Source organism: Biomphalaria glabrata, chromosome 10, assembly GCF_947242115.1.
Source record: "Biomphalaria glabrata chromosome 10, xgBioGlab47.1, whole genome shotgun sequence".
NCBI classification, from domain to species: Eukaryota; Metazoa; Mollusca; class Gastropoda; family Planorbidae; genus Biomphalaria; species Biomphalaria glabrata.
In genome coordinates, this window is record NC_074720.1 from 36,363,337 (window position 1) to 36,386,409 (window position 23,073).

At 37.2% G+C, this 23,073-nt stretch overlaps 1 protein-coding gene across 3 annotated transcripts; it reads left to right on the forward strand.

Moving 5' to 3' along the window:
- The first annotated feature begins 715 nt into the window (after positions 1-715).
- LOC106059986 (uncharacterized) lies at positions 716-15,502 on the forward strand. 3 transcript variants are annotated; one of them, XM_056043321.1, is made up of 6 exons: positions 716-837; positions 6,871-6,963; positions 7,659-7,685; positions 7,791-7,909; positions 13,733-13,873; positions 15,451-15,502. In XM_056043321.1, exons 2-6 carry the CDS (start codon positions 6,894-6,896, stop codon positions 15,496-15,498), a joined length of 405 nt encoding a protein of 134 aa, XP_055899296.1. In that variant the 5' UTR covers positions 716-837; positions 6,871-6,893; the 3' UTR covers positions 15,499-15,502. The 3 variants fall into 3 exon arrangements, with proteins under 3 accessions (XP_055899296.1, XP_055899297.1, XP_055899298.1); XM_056043322.1 differs by having other exon boundaries at positions 752-837; positions 6,883-6,963; XM_056043323.1 differs by lacking the exon at positions 13,733-13,873 and having other exon boundaries at positions 766-837.
- The last annotated feature ends 7,571 nt before the right edge of the window (positions 15,503-23,073 follow it).

Here is a 23,073-nt window from a genome sequence, read left to right on the forward strand (position 1 = left end):
CACGTTATTTCTCCCACTGTCAATCTTAGATTAAGTTGAAATTTTGCACAAGCGTTTCTTTCACCTGACAACACAAACATCGACACAAAATAGAGCCAATAAATTAATTAACTATTGGTAATTAATTATTTCGTTTGGTATTTTGAACAAGGAAAAGAAATCGTACTTGGCAGATGTGATGGCATTAGTCAATTAGTCAATCATATAGTTCTAATTAATCCATTTAGTTTTTAATCAGCAGAAAGGAAGCTATACCCTGTAATTTTCAGATAAATGGTAGCAATACGCGCTTATTTCCCCTTAGATAAGCTTTGGTTTTTAAAAGTATTCATTTTTTTTATTACTTGTTGATATCAGTGTCATGAATCTTCTTGTGATGGTAAAATATTAACATCTTGACCCTAGATTGTATTTTTTTTTAAACCAAATAGCCCATTCTCGTATAATAAGACTTGGTTCAATAAATCATGACAATCCTTTTATCTCTACAGTGTGAGACTGAAACTATTTCCTCGACCCAAGTACAATCTCCCCAAAAAATGTCCCTCTATTAATACTGTAGCGCCGCTTCTGGTATGTAGTATTAATAGGATTCCCGATTACAAAACATCCAGCCTCGAGCTCAGGAGAATCTGATACAGGACGTGGCGCGTATTCAGGTCACCCTATTGGCACCTCAATAATCAATAGCCAAAACTTGAATCAACGTGATTGGCTTCGATTACCAGATCAATTTGCATTTATGCTATACGGGGTAATGGAAGAGGTTTTAATTCTGCATCACTTCGTATAGTTAAACTGAGGATTAGAACACAGAATTGAAATCAAATCGAAACGGTAAACGTAATTTATTGTCTTTATATTTCAAATTAAATAATTGTGTTCCTTTCAATTTTGCTTTATGTATAGAATAAGTAATAAAGGGAGAATAATAATCTTTTTATAAAGTATTAGGTTTAAGTACTAGTTTTTAATGTATTTAATATTTCATTGAAACCCTGGGCAATGCTTCTCAGCCTCAACTTGGCTCACTTCATTTCACTTAATTTGACCTTTTTTTTTTCAAAGATTTTATCAACTCCTTCTGTCTGTTTGGCCAAAAGTTTGTACAGGTTATTTCTCCGACACCCACTCTCGGATCAAGCTGAAATTTTGTCCATTTATTTCTCTTACCTGACAACACAAGAACTAATATTACAAATTAATAAATTAGGAAATATTGGTAATAAATTACTTTGTTTTGTATCTCAAACAAGGGAAAGAAATACTATTTGACTGAAGATGAATTAATCCTCCTCATATTAGGCTGCCTTCTCAGGCTTAGTGAACACAAACATGAAATAGAAACAATATTCCATGTTCATAGACTCTTCGCTAGCAGAGTGGTTAACGCGTTGGCTAGAGAAGCATGAGAAAGCTTTAGCCCACAAGTTCGAATTCAGCTCGTTCCCTTTAAAAAATACATTTAAAAAGCGATCACCCAGATACCCCGTTCTTTCTACTCCTTTTGAACTGGTCCATACAAGTGATAAGATTATAGCGTATTGAGAACGTTAAAAACATGAAATAGCGCTAAACAAATACAATAGGTAAAAAAATATTTCTTATCGCACATATTTATTATTGTTAGTCTAGATCTATTACAAATGTATTTACATGACTGATCGAACTCATTGATACACATTAATATAAGCTTTGTTTTTTTGAAGTTTTTTTTTTTATTTTGCTTGTTAATAAGATGGATAGTGAGTGGTAGACGTCAGGACAATGGGCTTATAAGTTTAACGATGTAAGAAAACGCTTGGCCCGGCCCCGGGCTAAGTTTTTTTTCAACCTCAAGGTGGCGCTCGTTAGAGACACTGGGTTTTACAGAAGACGATAAGGCCGAGGGGCAAAATAGAACTTCCGTTGTGTCCATTGCACTGACTAGTCCCAACAAGCAAGCCCCCTATCCACACACCGTCATCATCGGCCGTTTTACGTCGGACAACTGCACGACTGGTGTGTTAGAGAAAAGAAATATGGGGGAGTTTCCCCGGTTTACTCTGCCTTTGGCCTCACCTCGAATCCGAGCGTCTTGAATTACGAGCCATCGCAAATAAGGATTTTAAAAATTACATTATTCCCACACGGATATAGTTTTTTGTTTAGACAGGCAGATGAAATATAACAGTTGCTGAGTATCACTGAGCAAAGAATGACTAGCTCATTGGCCACATGGGAAATACTCAAGTTTGACCGTTACAGTTTTTCAAAGTAAATAATAAATGAAAGTTTGGCTTGAGCACTAGACTTAGATCTAGAGCCAAAATCGGTTTTGAAAGGACTATCGCGTTCGGGAATTTTCTGATGTAAGGCTTTATTGATTCAAGAATGTATCAATTAATGTTAATTGTTCAGGAAAATTGATTGTGCGCATCGTCATCGTCAACTAAGTATAGATTAAAAAGCCTAGATAAGGGGTTCTCAACCTGTGTATTATAATAATAGTGTAGGTCGATAGACGATTTTTTAGGGGTCGCTTAAGTCCATTGAAAATATGGATTTTTTTTTTGTCAATTCTAACATGTAAAGCTAGACACATGCAAAGTTTTTTATTATTGTAATTTACTATTTTTATTGTTATTCGAGGACAGATGTTGCAGACAACTGAATCAGAATTGATTTCAAACATTTTAATTATCGAAACAGAAATAATTTTAATAGTCTAAGTTAATGTGCATTTATGCATAACCTTTCGTTACGCCTGGTCGTGTAATTAAGCTCTGCACTGTCATCTGTAAGGTCAAAAGTAAATATCAATCTTCCTTAATCTATTCAACATTAGTAAAGTTTAAGGCCCGCCGAATATGCGATAAGTAGTTACGTAGTGTCAATCAAACAAACATTGTAAAAATGTAATACTTGAACTAAATTGTGTACGTTCTGAAAAAGGTTGAACAGTGCATCCATAAATTTCAAATTTCATACTCAAACTTTGTATAGAAATGCATAACGTATTGGAAAACATGAACCTTGGTAGTAGGGCAGGAAAGGCCTCCCGTAATACTCTGGTGAGTGACTCTGTTGTTGAAGGTAGTTCCTCATAGCTTCCATGCAGTTCAAGTGACCCCTTCAGTTGTCTCCCCCTCAGCTCTTGTACACTTCTGTAAGACATTCACCTCTCTTTCCTCTGCCTGCCCCATTAGTTGAAGCAGGAATTGAAAAACTCCAGTCTGTCATTTGTAAGGAAGTACTTTAAGTCTATGGAGAGAAATAACTTAAAATGTCATTTTGATAGCTAGCATACGAAAATAGTCGTGATGGATACACAGTATTTTAGACTTATACATGTTGGCCATTTAAAGATTTTTTGCAATCCTCGACATTATGTGTTAATGTTAGTGTAAGTTAGTTTATTTTTTAAAAGTGTAAAAATAGTTTTTTGAAAACTATTAGTGGTGTCTGGACCGATGGTGCTCCAAGTATCAAAGTATGTTGGTCTGATATTTCAACAGAATGAGTCACCAAAAGTCATTGGAATTCAGTTTTTGATTCATAGTCGGCTATTTATAACGAGGTCAATGTTCTTAAAATTACAAAAAGACACTGAAACAAGTCACTGCAAGGATCAAGTGCAATTGATAATTTTGTGAAAGAACATTTGCTAACACATCAAACTATCCAAATCTATTTAACATTCCATTTGCACTTGTTAAAGTTGAAAGTTTTTAGGAGACAGAATAGCAATGAAAAAATTCTCTATAATTACACAAATCTGGATCAAGTGTTTTGCAGTTATGTCCAACTTTGTGTCGCACTTTCCGTTTGGAATAATACATTATTTGTATAACAACCTGTTCATTATCAAGTCTGAATACAAAAACTCGTCACACTTGTATGACATGTGGATACTGTGACTATGAAATAGAAAGGTCAATAAATGCATGACATAAAGATATTATTTCATTTATTTGTAATTGGATGATGAAAACTGATGCATATTTGAAGACTAAGATATATTGTAGCATATTATAATACTTTGTTTTATGATAAAACATAAAGGTTTGGCATTGGAAATCAGAGATTTACATTGGCCTACATCTATAATATTGTAGGCCTAACATTAGCGAAAGGGCACAGTTACTTATACTTATGAACGAGAATAATTTACTGTTGGGGAAACGCGGCATAGTGAGGAATTATAGAAAGGTTGAGAACCGCTGGCATAGAGCTCAATCATTGGAATTATTCAATAAAAACTAAGCGTTGATTATTAAATTTAAAGTTGCTTTAAGTTTCTTGATAGATTATGAAATTTTGGCTTATATGTTTACCTCAGCCTAAGATAGATTTACGTGTAGATTATAGACGTGCTGGGATTCATTCCTTATACTTATAGCACCGTCCAGGTATCTGGCAGTGTTCTGTTGGGTTTGTCTGTCTCCATATAGGGAAAGGCCCCCGCATGCACCTTTTTATCAGTTCCAAGACTAGTCGTATCTTCGAATGTGTTTCTGAGCACCCTGCAGTCGCTGAGTATGTGTTCAACTGTCTCGTCTTCCGTGTGACAGATAGTGTGACATCTTGTTCTCCTGGATCCTGGTGTCCCGTGCGAAACCGTACCCAAAATTACCTGATCCTTTCTGTCTAACTCCCACCATTCGACTTTCCTCTTTGGGAGTTTGAGAACCTTCCAGACTTCGCGTCCCATGCCACAATGGTCCCAGCTATCGTACCACTTGGACTTGATCCATTCACAAATCCTTGCTTTTGCAGTCTCGTATTTTTGCGGCTCTTCTGGTGGGTCTAAAAGCGTTCCAAGCTTCGCCATAATGTCTGCCTCCTCGTTTACTTTGATTCCACAATGCGAGGTGGGAATCCATTGCATCGCCATACATACGTTATGTTCTCTATCTAGGCGCTCCACACACGCCATTATTTTTGCCATTGGGATAAGCTACGTATGTAAGCTCTATGGAGAGCTTGCAGGCAGGAATGTGAACCAGCTCATGGGTCTACCAGTTCATCGCTTTCTGTTGCATCGGGGAAACTGACTACCTCTCTATAGCCCGTGGATCCGTCCATATAGACCTTGATGGTATCTTTCGGGTATGTCACAGTCTCAGGTGACATTGCATGATCTAAAGTTCACGTCATGTTAATAGTTTAAAAGACACGTGGAATTCCTGATGTAGAAAACAGGAAGTAGAATGAAAAGTTGACTTTGAGTTCAGTCAAGTCAAGTCAGTAAGGTCTTGCTCCCGGTACAGGAAGGTTGGACGTTCCCTCCTGGACTGGTGGATATGTATGCATATAGCATGAGAGTCGAAGGACTAGTCATTGTTGATTAATAATATTTGAGAGTCGATTTCATAATGTGCTTATTGGATATTAAGGTATTATTCGTATTTCAATGGACATCTATAGTTGAAGCTCCAGTGTCACTAGTAATTGTTCTTATTGTTACCCGCTGAGATGCGGACGTGATTTGTTGTTAACGTATTGGATACTTTTGGTACCGCTGTTATGCGGATAGGATTATTATTTCTTGACTTGTAGCACTAACAAGGAGTGCAGTATATTATTATTATGTTGTAAATAAAATCTTCATGTTGTCTGCTGAACGGACTTGAGTCAGTCGTATAATGTTTGTCTCGTCACGTGTCTAGAGCACTTCAGGAAGTAAGAACCCAGTATTACACCATTCAATCAGTCTCTAATATTCAACGTTCATTGACATTCAAACGGTCATTTACAGGGTACTGGACTATGGTTTCTCTCGCAGTGGTGTTTAGTAGATTTTGTGTACATTTCTTGTTTACCTTAGGGTCAATCAGCCTTCTCCGCACCTCCGACAGCTAATGGGTACCTGACACTAGTTAGGGAAAAGAAAAGGTGGTTGATCGTTGTGGTGGCCACATTACACCCTCGGTAACCATAATCCACAGAAACAGATGACATCGCATAGTCCAGAAGGGAAACTTTACTTACATTTTAATGGAGTTATTGCATTTTTAGAAAATGTTTATATTTTAAGGCTTTTCTTGTTACCAAACGTTTTTGTTTAGCGCACATTCATGCTTTTAGCTTTCTCAATGCGCTATGACCCTACCACGTGTCTGGACCAGTTGGGAAAGGGGGTATCTGGGTGAATATTACCGTGAAAGGAAAAAAATATAAGTGGGCGGTAGGTCACAAACTGGCCTAGACATTAAAAATTAAACACATGAATGCTTTAAAATAATTAATTCTTCCTTTCATTTACATGTTGGAGGGTTCAGACGAGTAGTCAATCTATGATGAACTGTGTGGTGGTGTCCAGATTTGACAGCTCTTCGAATAGTTTTTTTTTTCATAGATTTTTTCGGGGGCCACTATCGGACCTCTCCACAAGGGTAAATCTCACTAGTTCCTATTTTTAGCTTCCGGATCGTTTTCTCATTCTGTTGGGTCCAGTTCTTAGATGGAGTATTATATATTGCTCATGCCGGGACATCTTGAAATAGGCATATTTTTTTTTTATTTGGGTGAAAGTTGGTCCATGTCTCATAATTGATGAAATCTGACTGAATGTAAGGATTGTTTTTGAAAAAAGTATTTTTTTTTATATTTTACTTATTATCGTTACCATCACCTTTATTTTCACCAATGTCTGAGTGACAAAATATGTGGGTCACAGGTGGATCTATGTGTGGACGTCTAATACATACACTCTTCATTCCTTTTTATTAGCCTCATTATCACGTACAACTAACTTTGCTTCCAAAATACCATTTGATTATATTATATCTTTTATTGCATGAAAAGAATGTTTATATTGAAAATAATAAATTGAATCTAGCAGGACTTGTATAAAGAGTTTTTTTTAATTCCTTTTACTTTCATTAGTGAATGTTACAGGGGAACAGACCATGGAAGGAGACCAGATACTTGCGTTGACTGTTCTGATGTTTATTACTAGTGGAGACTTCAGCATTGTCAGTGAGTTATACATTTATTAATGGTTCCATCTTTTAAAGACAGGTCTTACAAGTCTGGCCCACCTTCCAAGAGTTGCCTCTAGTGTATAGTTTTTTTTTTAAATCTTAATAATTTTGACTTTGTTTAGAATTAAAAATTGTAAAAAAAAATGCTTGTATAGTCTTAGAAAAATTGTACACTCCTTTTTTCTTCGTGCTATATATCCCAGTATATACCTAAAATTAAAAGTAGATTTTGATACGAATGTATATGATCAGTTCATTCTTCTTTCCTAAATAAAATAATAAATTAAGTATTATATAAGTATTACATCGCGTTCATCATATCACTGAAGACTGCGTGCTGCGCTCTGGTTCACATTTCTATTTTAGACCTGAGGACAGAAAAAGCAACTGGTAGAAGGTTTCTGTGTGAACTGTGGGCGTTAGGCTGCCGATATCTTCAAGTAAAAATTTCTTCTTTTACATAGGGATTCAAACTTGTGGCCTTTCAGTATGGTAACATGCAGTTTATTCCATCTAGGTGACCCAGCCACACGCTGTTTAAGTTTCTGATTAAAGTTTAAATCGTCCGTTGTTTATTTGCTGTTCAGTGGACGGACAATTTGTTTCAATATTTCTGGCCTCACCTGAGTTTGCTTAAAAACACAAACTCACTTAGTGATCTTGTTTTTTTTTGTTATGTATTTCTTTCAGATTATATGACACAAGCTCAGCCTTATGGTAAGGAACTAATACTCTTCCTTAAACTTAACAGATAGTTTCGCATGTGCACCTTTTATTTACTGCAATGTATTTCAAAAATATTGTATGTGGTGAACATTACAGCTGGTTGCGAGTGTAGCTGTGATTACCCAAACTTCACAGCTAGTAACGCAGCCGAGAGCAAGCACAGAGCTGAAGTGGATGCCCAGAAAATTGAAAGAGACCTGGCAGTTGATACGACGGTAGGTGTATAACTAGGAACATGTTAGTTTAAAGATTGCTGTTAAAAATTGTTAATATAATTTTATAGTATTTGTGTTAACAGCCATTAAGAAACAAGAATCTTTTTTTTAAATTTAATCGGCTATCAGAATGCGATCACCTTCACAATCACCTATCCCTTAGTTTGTTTAACCGTTGGGGCACCACAACTGAATTCTCCACCTACTTATAACCAATGACTTACTAATAACTAAGCACATAATATACTTATAACTAAATCTATAGGACTCTGTGGACATAAGAATTGTTTAAAGCGTGAAGACCCAATGCAAGGGAAGTAAGAAGTAAAATATTAGAAATTATCGAAGCATAGCAGGTTATCTTATCTTGAAATCTTAATTTTCACAGCTCTGGTAGAACAGAGCTATTGATTAGTACTCCCGATGACCAGCAGAGAATAAAAATCAATCAAATTTACCGAAATTGATTCTTTTTTTTTTTAATGTATCCTGGCGTGGTTCGATTAAGCTCCAGCAGTGCATATACAATAATCAATACAAAATATATTCTATTATTATTTCTATTTTTTTGTCGTAAGCTCCGCATGAAACTATTGATTCGTTAAGCTGATACTGAGCTGCCTGTGTTTAAAAATTGTTGTGTTCAGTATTGTAGACTCTATACAAATGTGATTGATGTGATAAAAGGTTCTCAATTTATTCTCCTTGTCTTTTGTATTATTTTTTTATTTTTATTTATTTATTTTTTGTTTGTTTTGTTTTTTTGTGGGTAAACTTTTTAACCAATTAAAAAATATATTAATGGGTATTTAAAATGTTTGTTAACTCTTTCTCTCCGTAATTATATATCACATTATAGTGGAATCAACGTTGGTATCGTCAGTTAGGAGAGAAAGAGTTAAACCGTTGTCATGTTTCGCAACCATAAGTTCAGTTGTTAGTATTAATAATAACAATAATAGTAATCTTTATTATCCGTAAGGAAATGTGTCTTATAATGTGTGCATTACACCAAACAAAATATTATAGCTATAGAAAACCAAAATGTACATTCACACCAGACTCACACATATTTTACAGGTGACAAAGTTTATATTTAATGATTTCATTGTTAGGGGAACAGAATAGTTTATGTGTCTGTTTGTTTTTGCTATCGGTGTCTTGTATTTCTTTTGTGATGGTAAAATCTTAAAATCCTGACCCAAAAGGTGATTTTTTTATTTCTAGAATCTTTTTAGCTTTTTTTTTATAGATGTTTGTCTCAAACTACTGCCCGAATGGGTTTTGTTTTTTGCCAATGACTTTACCAGAAGCATTTATTATTAGTACTATGTATTATGTAATGTTCTTATAGAGATCGTTAGTTACAAAAATAAAGTATTCGTATTCATTAAACTCCACATTGCCGGCTAACTTGTTACCAAATAAAGGGATTAAAAATTCCAGTATCTACGATTTACTTTGAACACAAAACTACTATAAATCTAGTGCACTGATTCATGAAAAATCCGACAATACTTTCAGGCCAGATAGTGATTCTATGGTTTGGCTGTAAGTCTAGAGGTAGTCAGTAATTGTAGGGATAGGTTGTAAGTCGAGGGTTAATTAGTGATTCTGAGGAAGACCCAAAGTCTAGGGCTAATCAGTGATTCTAGGAATAGCCCAAAAGCCGTTTAATCTAGAGCGAAATAGTGATTCTATGGATAGGCCGTACGTCTAGGGCTAATCACTGACTCTAGGAATAGCCCAAAGACCTAAAGTCTAGGGCTAATCAGTGATTCTAGGAATAGCCCAAAAAGTCTAGGGCTAATCAGTGATTCTAGGAATAGCCCAAAAACCTAAAGTCTAGGGCTAATCAGTGATTCTAGGAATAGCCCAAAAAGTCTAGGGCTAATCAGTGATTCTAGGAATAGCCCAAAAACCTAAAGTCTAGGGCTAATCAGTGATTCTAGGAATAGCCAAAAAAACTAAAGTCTAGGGCTAATCAGTGATTCTAGGAATAGCCCAAAACGTCTACGGCTAATCAGTGATTCTAGGAATAGACCAAAAACCTAAAGTCTAGGGCTAATCAGTGATTCTAGGAATAGCCCAAAATGTCTAGGGCTAATCAGTGATTCTAGGAATAGCCAAAAAAAACTAAAGTCTAGGGCTAATCAGTGATTCTAGAAATAGCCCAAAGACCTAAAATCTAGGGCTAATCAATGATTCTAGGAATAGCCCAAAAACCTAAAGTCTAGGGCTAATCAGTGATTCTAGGAATAGCCCAAAAAGTCTAGGGCTAATCAGTGATTCTAGGAATAACCCAAAACCTAAAGTCTTGGGCTAATCAGTGATTCTAGGAATAGCCCAAAAAAAAACCTTAAATCTAGGGCGAAATAGTGATTCTATGGATAGGCCGTACGTCTAGGGATAGTCAGTGATTCTATGGATAGGCCGTACGTCTAGGGATAGTCAGTGATTATATTGATAGGCCGTCAGTCGATGGATAGTCAGTGATTATATTGATAGGCCGTACGTCTAGGGATAGTCAGTGATTATATTGATAGGCCGTACGTCTAGGGATAGTCAGTGATTCTATGGATAGGACGTACGTCTAGGGATAGTCAGTGATTCTATGGATAGGCCGTCCGTCGATGGATAGTCAGTGATTCTATGGATAGGCCGTACGTCTAGGGATAGTCAGTGATTATATTGATAGGCCGTACGTCTAGGGATTGTCAGTGATTCTATGGATAGGCCGTCCGTCAATGGATAGTCAGTGATTCTATGGATAGGCCGTGCGTCTAGGGATAGTCAGTGATTCTATGGATAGGACGTATGTCTAGGGATAGTCAGTGATTCTATGGATAGGCCGTACGTCTAGGGATAGGCAGTGATTCTATGTATAGGCCGTACGTCTAGGGCTAATCAGTGATTCTATGGATAGGCCGTACGTCTAGGGATAGTCAGTGATTCTATGGATGTGCCGTATGTCTAAGGATAGTCAGTGATTCTATGGATGTGCCGTATGTCTAGGGATAGTCAGTGATTCTATGGATGTGCCGTATGTCTAGGGATAGTCAGTGATTCTATGGATGTGCCGTATGTCTAGGGCTAATCAGTGATTCTATGGATGTGCCGTATGTCTAGGGCTAATCAGTGATTCTATGAATAGGCCGTATGTCTAGGGCTAATCAGTGATTCTATGAATAGGCCGTATGTCTAGGGCTAATCAGTGATTCTATGAATAGGCCGTATGTCTAGGGCTAATCAGTGATTCTATGAATAGGCCGTATGTCTAGGGCTAATCAGTGATTCTATGGAAAGACCTTAAATCTTGAGATAGGTGGCACTGCTAGAGATATTGACTTGTTCTCCCCTCCCCACCACTCCCCATCCTTCACCCTCTCTCTCTTTATACGTCAATACTTGAAAGGCCACCTTCTATGTAATATTTACCTTTGTATCAACGAGTCACCGCTGGTTCTTATTAGCTTCAAGTGCATAGTTTCTTGTGACGTTAAACTGCATGTTATATGTTACAGTTTGGGCTACCCAATGTAGCCTCATTTACAAAATGATGCCATTGAGAGAAAAAAATTAATTAACTTCACAAAAAAGTTGCCAATCAAAACATTTATTTAGAGAGTATTTTAATCCATTCGTTTGGTACTGCAAAAATGATGTCCTCTGTTTACTCTGAAACGTTTTCATCAAGTATTTAAACAAATGCACTTGTGACTAGTTTAAAGGGAAATAACTCATTATTATGTGATCACAATGCTAAGAGATTAAGATTTGAATTATCTCTCTTACATCAATCGCCATAAACTTGACGGACACGTTCCTTGCACCAGTTAACTCAACTGAATCAACAATGTCAATCCAAAGCTGATAAAATGAGTGTTTTATATTACTTTGGTTTAATTTATATCTTCCAATAGGATTGCCAGACATCTGCACCTACGTAGGAGAAACAGGTAGCCACAGGTAGCCACATGTAGCCACAGGTAGCCACAGTCTTACAGATCCTTACACACGAAAAAAAAACAACATAAATAAGTCAAAATAAACTTAAAAAACTAAACTTACAAGCTCTTCAATAAGGCATGTCAGTAAATCAAAGGCTTTAAAACCAAGGTTTCCTATATTCTTAAACGAATCGATTTCTTAATGTAATTGTGCCGATTATTCGGGCAAAAATAGGCGTCTACATCTGTAGCTTCATGCACCTTTTCTTCACATTATGGAACTAAACTTCATGCGAAAAAATCTATCCCACTGTGAACATAGAGAGTTTATTTCTTTCTCTTAGTCGACAGATCATAGGGGCAAAATGCAGTATGTTCAGAAACTCTGACTAATCCTAAATATACTAAGATTAAAGATGAGTGCAGTGTTTCTCATGGCTACCCAGACTCAGTTAAGACCTGCATCTGTTGTAGACAAAGCCTTTGTTCGCCCGAGGTTTTATTTCAGCTTCCTTTACGTCTTCTGCGCCTTTCTTATACAAAGTGTGTCCCGCTGCCTTCGTGTTCTCTCTCCAACTGTCTCTTTCAGAGGCCAGCTGCCAGCTACTTTCATCTATGCCAGAGAGGGAAAAATGGCGCCTGAATTGTTTTTTATAACGCTTACATCGTCTTTCTTTAAACTCGTCAAAAATAGATCGCATTTAGAGTGCGGTTGTCCCCCATATGACACAAGTGTCCGACCCAGTGAAGCTGTTGAATGACAAGTAGTGCTTCTATACTGTTTACACAGGCCTCCAGCAGAACGTCGTTATCTGAATCAAAGACATCGCCATGAAGTATACGAACAGTTGTTTCTCTTATGCATGATTTGAAGTTTAAACCAGGAGATATGAAGTAAACAATTCCAGGGATGGAAAATAGGCAATTGTAGTAAACAACAGACTGCAAGCCGGACATTCTTTTACTTAAGGCAAAAATCTGCCGGACGAAGGATACGACCCTTAATAAAGGACATTCTTTTACTTAAGGCAAAAGCCTGCCGGACGAAGGATACGACCCTTCATAAAAGACATTCTTACACTTAAGGCAAAAGCCTGCCTGACGGAGGATACGACCCTTAAAAGAAGGACATTCTTACACTTAAGGCAAAAGTCTGCCGGACGAAGGATACGTCCCTTAAAAGAAGGACATTCCTTCCTTTTGTCTAGACGTACGGTATCCCTATCATCAAAGTAGAAACTATGTGTCTGGGCTTGAGGGGCTCATTTCTTTCTCTTAATTATTGATTCCATTGAAATAGGACATCTGTGTTCTTCCTACCAACTCTAAAACCAATTTCAACTCTATAATAATACCAAGGAAAGTGTACTTGAGAAACACGTAGACCGAACAAACATTGGCTTCGCTCTTAGAACGAGGATTACATGGGAGAAGAGAGACAAATACAAAAGCAGCAGGAAGTTTTCACTCCCCCTTGCACTTGTTCTCCTAAAAACCCCAACATTTTGAATATTGAAAAGGCTTGCTTGGATGGCTGCCTGGTCATGCGGTGTGCGCTCTGGACTATCATCTGGTTTCAACCCTGTTTGCCGCAATACGGGAGGTTTTGGCTAGGGCGGGTAGGTCGTGGTAATCTTCAATTCTGAAGGTACATCTAAAACATGTAAAAAAATAGTCTTTCTTTTCCTTGACTATTTTTATGTGTCCTATTAACCTTGAGCCAAGAAGACAGTATCACCTCTTATAGTTTTTATTTTTCTTTACTTGGTCATGTCTGTCCTGTTAATCTTGGAACAGAATGCGCTTTTGTATCTAGAGGTACTACACAGCTTCGTACAAACAAAATAATCGATAAATAAAATGTACATTTCAGAAACTATCAATTGAACATTGGAAGAAGGCAAGCGTCCCTGACAACAGGCCGACTGCTAAAGGAATCGGCTGCGTTGGAGTTGTTACCCTTGTTTGTGTGTGTTTGGTGATTGTCATCTCAGACCTACCACGTTTTGCTAAGGTACATGTCTATCTAGATTACACGTTGAGACAATGACCTTTTCACAGCTTACCCTTAACCTTTACCTTTACCTATCCCTTAGTCTGTTGGACCGTTGGGGCACCAAGCAAGACTCGTCGACCGTCTTTCTCCATTCCTCCCCTTTTTTTTTTTGCCTTGTTTAGAACCTCTCGCATTGGCAGGCCCGTACATTCTTTAATGTTGTCCTCCCATCGCTTTTTCTGTCTGCCTCTTCTTCTTTTTCTGGCACTGATCCCTGAAGGAAGGTCTTTGGGAGCCCCGTAGATCTTGTAGTGTGGCCATAGGTTTTAAGCTTTCGTCTTTTTACAATAGTTAGAATATCAAGTTATATGGGTCATAACTATGTTTGGTAAACAAAATATATCTCGAGGTTGCTAATTTTCGATGCTCGAGGTTTAATGTCTTCTACATTTTACATTTTTAGAAAATAAAATAAAAGCTATTCCATTTTTTTTTTCACATGATTTCATTATTATCTCCCTTTTCCTGCCTTGTGATCTTTTAAATTTAAAATCATTTGTGGCCAGGAGTCCCAACTTTCACATCAATTGAGAAACTGGTGACAAATGACCTCGCAGACATCATCGTAATCCTGAACATTCCTAGGAAGATTTTTATTACTTTTCAGAAGGCGGTACTGCTGCAGATCTGCTATATTAGAAAATTTCAAAATGGACACTCTTTAATGGGAAACTACCATCATTGTACTTGCCTTTTTATAAATCTTGATTGCGGCAGCGCCAGAAAATACGAAAGACGTCAATAATAATAATATCAGAATCAGCCTACCTAGTCGCAGTAAAGTTAATACACCAACACTTGGTTTTACACATAATTTGATCGATAAGGATACTCCTTCTTATTAGAGATACTCTGCACAAGAGGTTCTCCAGTCTACTTATCATCTGTTGTACTGGGATAGGCCTATTTTAACCAACAACACGATAGATTTTAATCACTCTGATCTTCTGTTCATTGATTTAAAAAAAAAAAAGGTACCATTATTGACATCGCCGTACCACTGTCTCATAATTTAAGAAAAACTGAATTGGAAAAACAACGAAGATTAAGCGTTTGTGGAAGTTGTCTAAAATAGCAATAGACCCCCATTCACATTGTCATATCAACCGAGGGGATAATAACAACTGACCTCACAGGTACCTTCAAGGCCCTTAACATTCCTAAGAAGATTCTCGTTGCCTGCCACACCACTAGAAAATTCCTCAGTGGAAACTGTTAAAGGGACTACGATGAATTTTGTTCCTCTTTAGCGAAACTCGACCCTGGCAGCGCCAGAGAATGAATACTCATTCGTTTCTAACATAATAATAATAATATACGTTTATTATCATTAAAATAATTGTATTAAAATTGTAAATTACACATACCAATATATTATAACGGTATTTAATGTAATATACATAAAGCTCTGCTCCAATCGGGGCACAATCACAACAGCAATCGAAAGATAGTTAAATAATTGACACTCCATTGCATGTTTAAATCTACTATAAAAGATTTTTTTATTTATAAATATTTTTTTTTCTCTTTTTCAGATGTTGAGTTTCTCCTGGAAAGCTTTATTCAAATTAAAACATTCTTAACGAGTTTAAGAGTCTCTTGTTCTTTAAATGGACACATCCAGAAACAAATCATGCCGAGATTATTTACTTATCAGAGAGACTAAAAGTCATCTTCAGGAAACATCACATAGAGAAATTTAGACTTAACACTTTTTCTAATATTAACTCACTATGTCAGTCCGGTAAAAAAAAGTTTGTACACGTTATTTCTCCCACATGCAATTTCTGGTCAAGCTAAAATTTTGCACAATTATTTCTTTAACCTGAAAAAAAAATTCAATTAAAAAAAAAAACTATTAATTATTTTGTTCGGTATCTCGAACCACGGAAAGAAAGTGTACATGACTGATGTGGTGGTATAAGCCTAAAATTCGAAGCTAACAAATGATAACGATAAAACCTCTCTATTTTCATAAGAGATTCGCTGGCAGAGTGGTTAGTTTGTTGGCTTGAGAAGGCTGAGCCCTCGAATTTAGGTCGATCATGGATGCTGGCGGCTTCCGATCGAGACAGCTGGAGATCACTTACAAAGTCAGGATACACATTTGAGAACTACAGCGAATCTAAATCTTCAACGGCAGATAATGTTTATGTCTGCCTTGGGTTGTGGCAAAATATTGTAGGTCGCAGCTCTGGCTGCGCAGCCACGTGAAATACAGCTCTCCTTATAAATCTTTAGACTCCAAGCAGAGCCGGATTTAAGAAAGGAGAAGGAGGGCTACAGACAGGGCGTCCACAAGAAAGGGACGTCCACAAAAAAGATTTCGATGGATCATAAACTTTTAAACATATACAGTTACGGAATTTCGACAGTGCGTCTACTCAAAAATGCTTATTAAATATTACATATTTTGAAAAGGAACTTGAGATCAAATTTACAAAAACTATATTTTTTTCTTCTAAAATATTGAATGCTTTTAGATATAACGTTTTTTCATGAATATGTGGAACTTTATATAATAAAGCTTTCGAAAAATTGTAGGGGGCCTCCAAAAAAATCATGCCCCGGGGTCTCCTCATGCTTAGATCCGGCCGTGACTTCACAGCAAACCTTCTTTTATTGCTTAAAAATCATAAGCCAAACAGAAAAAAATTATAAAAAATCACATATGATATATATATAAATAAATAAATATATATATATATATATATATATATATCTTTTCTCTCTCTCTCTCTCTCTCTCTCTCTATATATATATATATATATATATATATATATATATATATATATATTCTCTCTATCTATCTATCTCCTCTCTCTCTATCTCCTCTCTATCTATCTATTTATATATCTAGCTATCTATCATGGTTTTGCTTGCCCTGGATGTGGCAACATATGTAGGTCACAGCTGGGGCTGCGCAACCACGGGAAATACAGCATTCCTCACTAATCTTCGGACTCGAAGACAAGCCTTAGTATATAGATCTATATATAGTTTTATCTTATTAGTTAAATCCATAACATACACAATGGGTCTCAAGTACAGCTCCAAGTGTTAAGAGTTAATCAGTGTCGCGTTGACCAGCAAATCCATTACCCATTTCTGCTTTATTAAATTTGCCCATTGCCCTACATCTGAACGTTAAGCTGGAGTGCCCTTGGGGCAGTACATATTTGACACTTGCCCAGAGAAATGTGCTAAGTAATTAAGAACTATTGATCAGTGATGTTGTCCAGCTGAGCTTACTAAACTCAACTATACGTACCGGCGTTGACTAGAAAGGTAGGTTCGTTGTGGGAGAAAGACGATGGGGGGGGGGGAGTTGCATTTATGAAAAGGTCTGGACTTCAGGTATGTCTCAGATGTGCTGCTGTTACATTACGAATTTTTAAAAACAATATTCACAATTCACAGTTCTTTTGGGTTTTTTTTTTTTTTAGGATAAATAAATTTCTATGATTAGTTATATCTAGGTCATGTCTTTTCAATGTTTCTATAGATAACAATCGCACTATGTGCAACATTATATGATGACAATAGTGGGAGTGATACGTTATATTGATTTTATTTTATATTTAATTTGTTTATTAATCTTTTAAATCATCATCATCATCAAACTCCATTTGAGTGAGGGCTTGAGAGGCGCAAATCTTCTCTTGCAAAAGCCCTGGACAGAAACCCTGCTGTCTAGCGTAGTGCACACATGTCACCATACAGGTCGAGAGTTTTTGGTTTCCCAGACCTGTCGAGACGGAGATCAGCAAGTCTGGGGGCAGTCAAACAGAATATGAGGCACGGTTTCCTCTTCTTCCCCGCAGCGGGGACACCGTGAATCAAAATTTGGCCATAGCAGTGAGAAATATGAGCCTCCACTACGGGGAAGTGCGGTCAGGGCGCCTCATGCGCTCCCAGACTCCACGGGCTTTTTGGGACTTGCCCAGCACTCAAACCACTTTTCCATTTCTGTTTTTTTTTAAACTATAGCCAGAGCATGATGAAAACTAACAGCCTGTTCGGTAGGTAGAATTTGCCCTTCCTGGTGGGCCAAGGAGACTGCAATAGTGTTGCCAGTGACACCTATGTGTCTTGGTACCCACTGTATTATTATAGGGGGGGGGCCTTAGCGTTGCTTTATGTTGTGTGAGGTCATGATGACAGTGTCAATATTGGGGGGCCATGATCCAGGGCTTTGCAAAGCCTGTAGTACAGGTTTTGAGTCAGTGACCACAACAATCTGTGTTGCTCTCAGATGTCACTCGCCGAGTTGAGAGTCAATGACCTTTAAGGCTTCACAGACTGCCATGGTCTCCGCATCAAAACTGCAAATACTACCACATGGTCGATGTAGGCTCCATAGCCTGCTCTTCCAGAATCTATCTATGCCGACCCATCAGTGTATGCAAAAATAGCACTGGGCTTGGAGGCATTAACTCTTTCTCTCCTGATTGACGCTAATATCGTTGATTTGACCTCATTAAATTAATATTTGATTTTTATTAGCTTTACTTTGTGTTCTATAATTGGAGTTTGCTTTGCCCTTTAACCCAATATATAAATAAACAACATTTTCTGATAACAAACGAAAACGTTATTCAAGTAAAAAAGGGAATATTTCGTCAGAACGTGGAAAATAATACGGAGAGAAAGAGTTAAAGGTCTACAGTGATGGAATTAGAAGGTCGTTAGATGAACGACTTAGCTTAGTGGCATTAGGGTCTACTAGTTTTAAAGTATGTCTGGGGTCGTTGGGCGACACCAAGGGGGAAGGGGATGAAAGCGTTGAATGTTTTGTTGGTTGGTGGAGAGGCCAGCTTTATAAGATAGTCTAGTGGCATGATGCATAAAAGACTGCATTTGGATAGGTCTTCTGCATCTCCAACCATCCACTAGTTTTCTAGCTGGGAGGTATTCATCCAGCCTTTTATACCGCTCAAAGCACGTCATTACTGACCTTTCCCTCCTAAGGTTTAGTGGACCTATATTAGCCATTATTTCAGCCGCATTTACTGGGCTTCTCCTAAAGGTTAAACAGACAAATCTTAGTGCTTGGGACTGTATTTTATCAAGTTCTTCAAGAGCTCTCCTAGAGTCATAAATTTGCACAGGTAGGCTGTAGTCTATCTGTGATCGGACTGCTCCTAAATACAGTAATCGGAGCATGTCTGCTCGGGCTCCCCACTTTGTGGATGCCAGCTTCCGCAGAATGCAAAGTTTCCCTGAGGCCTTTATTGCAACTTCCTGGATGTGCTCATATATTTTTAGTTTGCGATCTAAAGTTATACCAAGGTACTCGGGTAGCTTTTCCATGCTGAGAGCCACTCCGTTAAGGGAGAGCCATTTTGGTAGTCGATAGTAAATCTAAAAGGCAGATCTACTGTAGATGGCTCGTAAAGTTAATTTGACGGCGATTTTGTACTCACTAAATCGTTTCGGATAGGGCCCCGTAATTTGTAGGGCCGGTCCTTCCTACAATCTTTAAAAAACTATAATAAAAATAACTAGAGAAAAAAATACATTTTATTAATATTGCAAGGTAAATAATATTTTTTTAAAGAAAATGGAATCCATTTTTACTTTAACATTTCATTTTCATCTAAATAGAATTAATTAAATTTCAAAATGGTGCATCATAATTGCTTTTGTATAGTGCCTCTTCCGTGTTTATAGCACGCTCTTATCTTATCTTATATAATACAGAAGTTACTTCAAAAAAGAAGATGATTACGTCCTGTCATGCATTTAGTCATGCATATTAACCAATGACTTAAATTCTGCCAAGTCACTGGTTTTTCTGGCTAGCTCAGGCAACCCATTCCATGCTATAATAGCACTAGGGAAGAAGGAGTATTTGTAAAAATTTGTCCTAGCATATGGGACGAGGAATGTGTTTCATCTTTGTGTCTTTCAGAGTATTTTATCTTATATTTTTTTGTATTTGAAGATTATGGTTCAGTGTCTTATGTATAATTGCTACTTTACTTTTGAGTCTTCTATCAGAAAGGCTTTCTAAATTTAGTAATTTTACTAAAATTGGTACTCGAGTCAAATGTGAATATTCGTTTGTTATTAATCTCACTGCTCTATTTTGTGTCTGTTCCAGTTTCTTAATGTTTTCCTTAGTTGAGGGGTCCCAACACTGACATAAACAAAAACCTCCGGCATACTTTAAACATGGGGTCATTGGATTTCACTTCTGAGATGGGGGAGGGGTTTAATGAATTAAATTCCTAATTCCACTGTAACGCGTATACTAATCAAATGACCAGTTTAAACCGCTGATTAACAAGCATGACTAGACTGACACATGAAACGCGTAGGACGTAATTATCTTCTCTTTTGAAGTAACGTCTGCAATGTATAAGATAAGGAGATAAGGTATCCCCCCCCCCCCCCAAGCCTGGCATCGATGCGACGTTTCAATGCATTAGCGAATCAATTCGCGATATGGCCATTTAACGTGTCTCTAAACTAACTGGTACATGACCTAAATGAGCGTACATACAGGGCAATCACATTCATTTTCATCTGGGTCAGGTCATGTTAAACTTTTGGAGGTTTCTTTTTTTCATTGTTTGAGAAGATTTTGTATTTCCTTGATTGTTTACTGATGACGTCACTACACGAATGGGCGTGAATAGAGGCACAGTGGGTGGTTCCCATTGCAAGAGTGCAGATAGTTTTGTCTTGATTTAATTTTAATCAATTAACTTAAATACAATTTGCCAGCTTGTAATCGAAGGTAGGCCAAATGTAATCTATCTATCTATCTATCTATCTATCTATCTATCTATCTATCTATCTATCTATCTATCTATCTATCTATCTATCTATCTATCTAACTATCTATCTATCTATCTATCTATCTAATCTATCTATCCTTGCATAGATACATAGATGGATAGATATATAGATACACAGATGGAAAGAGTGAAAGAGAGAGACAGAGAGATAGAGACAGAGAGACAGAGACAGAGAAAGAGAGAGAGAGAGAGAGATTATAACTAAAACAAAAAATACGAATGTATTGTTTTATTTATATAAATATTTTCTACATCCTTAATTTTTTGTATTTACGGGTAAAATGTTGTGAACATTTGAAGGTCACAAATGTTACTTGGACACCTGGACACCTGGACACTTGGACCACATTGATTGCTAGTGTGTTTGGGTTCAGATCGCGATGTCCTGCAGCAGATTCAATGTATGAGAAGGATTTCATGCTGGTTATGTTAATTATATTGATACATATCGAACATTAGTATTCGTCTGAGTGAGGACATTCAATTGGATAATTAGAAAGTGTTCCGAAATCTGGATTATTTGTTAATGTATGTAGACATTTAGTTATATGTGGGGGAGGGGGTAAATAGTATGCAAATGTTTGGAAAGAAAAGCAGATAACTATTATTTCTAAATAATTGTAACTAACATAGATTGATAGAGTTAGTTTGAAAATAGAAATATTTCTCTGTTCTACATTCCTTGTATATCATCCCGTAGGACTGATTGTCAGCCTTACTGTTGGTTGTCCAACTTACTTTTGATTGTCTATCTTAATGTTGATGGTGCACCCAAAAGCAATATTAAATTATAATAATAATAATAATAATAATAATAATAATAATAATAATAATCATCTTTATTATCCGTAAGGAAATTTGTTTTAAAATTGTGCATTAAAAAACGCTACATGATTGGAGCAAACAGTTGTACAACAGCAGACAAGTTATACGTTCATACCCCAGTTTCTCTTTAACATTACATGCGACATTCTATGGCAGACGTGCCCGCTAGGTAGCTCGCTCTAAATTTGTTAATGAAATGATCGATTCCTGGAAATATAGAGTAACAGAACCACACTTGGCGCGCCTGGGCGACCAGATCACGACTCAGTGGGGCATGGCGTTCGCGCCCTTCCTGGTAGGAGAAAAAAAAAAGTAATTGAACGAGGCGGTCATTGCCGCTGTCACGTTGGGCGTGTGTATGTGTGCGCGGGGGGATGGGTACGTGAAATGATTTTATGTCTGCTAAGTGCCACTTTTAGAACATATCATGACCATCTGATAAATGGAGGCGGAACCGTGAATCAGTGTTGAATGGCCTTTAGTGTAATAGAAATATTTGAAGGTCTTAGACCAAACCAAAGGCTGCGCCAAACATACACAAGCATGCAAAGTACTTGACCTTTGTAAAAAAGTTCATAAGCATAAATAATGAGAGTCAGCATCACGGTGAAGAGAATGTAAATAGTTATCCTATTTTAAAACTCAAGTCTTTTTTTTTTTAAACCCCGTTACTTCACTAGGCCCGAAACCACTCGTTATAGAAGGCCTCAAAACTGACCTGCAACGTCACAACCTACGGGCAGTTTAGACCAATAGCTCGCGGCCAAGTCACAGGTCTGTACGTCGTGGCAACGAGCTATTGGTAAACTGCCTACAGGTTGTGATGTTGCAGGTCAGTTTTGAGGTCTTCTCTAACGAATGGTTTCCTGCTATTTTCTCTCTTTTTCTTTTCTGTCTCTTTCTTCCTCTTAACTCTTTCTCTCTTGCTCGCTCTTCCTCTCTCTTTTCCCCTCTTTATCTCTTTCTTCTTCTCTATCTCTCTTCCCACCATCTCTCTTTCTATCTCTACCTTTCTTTCTTCATCTGTCTCTATTTTGCTTTTTCATTTTCTTATTTTATCTTTTTTCCTCAGTTTTTTTTTCTTACTCTGTGTCTGAAAACGTTTTTTATCTCTCTCTCTCTCTCTCTTTCTCTCTCTCTCTCTCTCTATGTTAATATCTTTCTCTTTCAAAGTCTGAACTGAACAATGTCATCATTGTCTAGCAACTTTCTTTACTCTGTCCCTTTGTTGTTCTATCTTCATCTCCTTTTTTCTCTTCCTCCCTCTTTTTCTCTCCCAATCTCTCTCTCTCTCTCTCTCTCTGTCTCTCTCTCTCTCTCCTTCTCTTTTTCTCCCCTTCTCTTTTTCTCTCCCCCCCCTTTTTTTCTCCCACCCTCTCTGCTTCTATCCATCCCTCTCTACTCTGTCTCATGACCTTTCTCTCTCTCTCGCTCTCTCTGCTTTTCTCTCTTTCTCCTTCTCTCTTTTTCGCTTCTTAATTTTTGTTTGTTTGTTTGTTGTTTTTTTGCTTTGCCTGTCTTCTATAT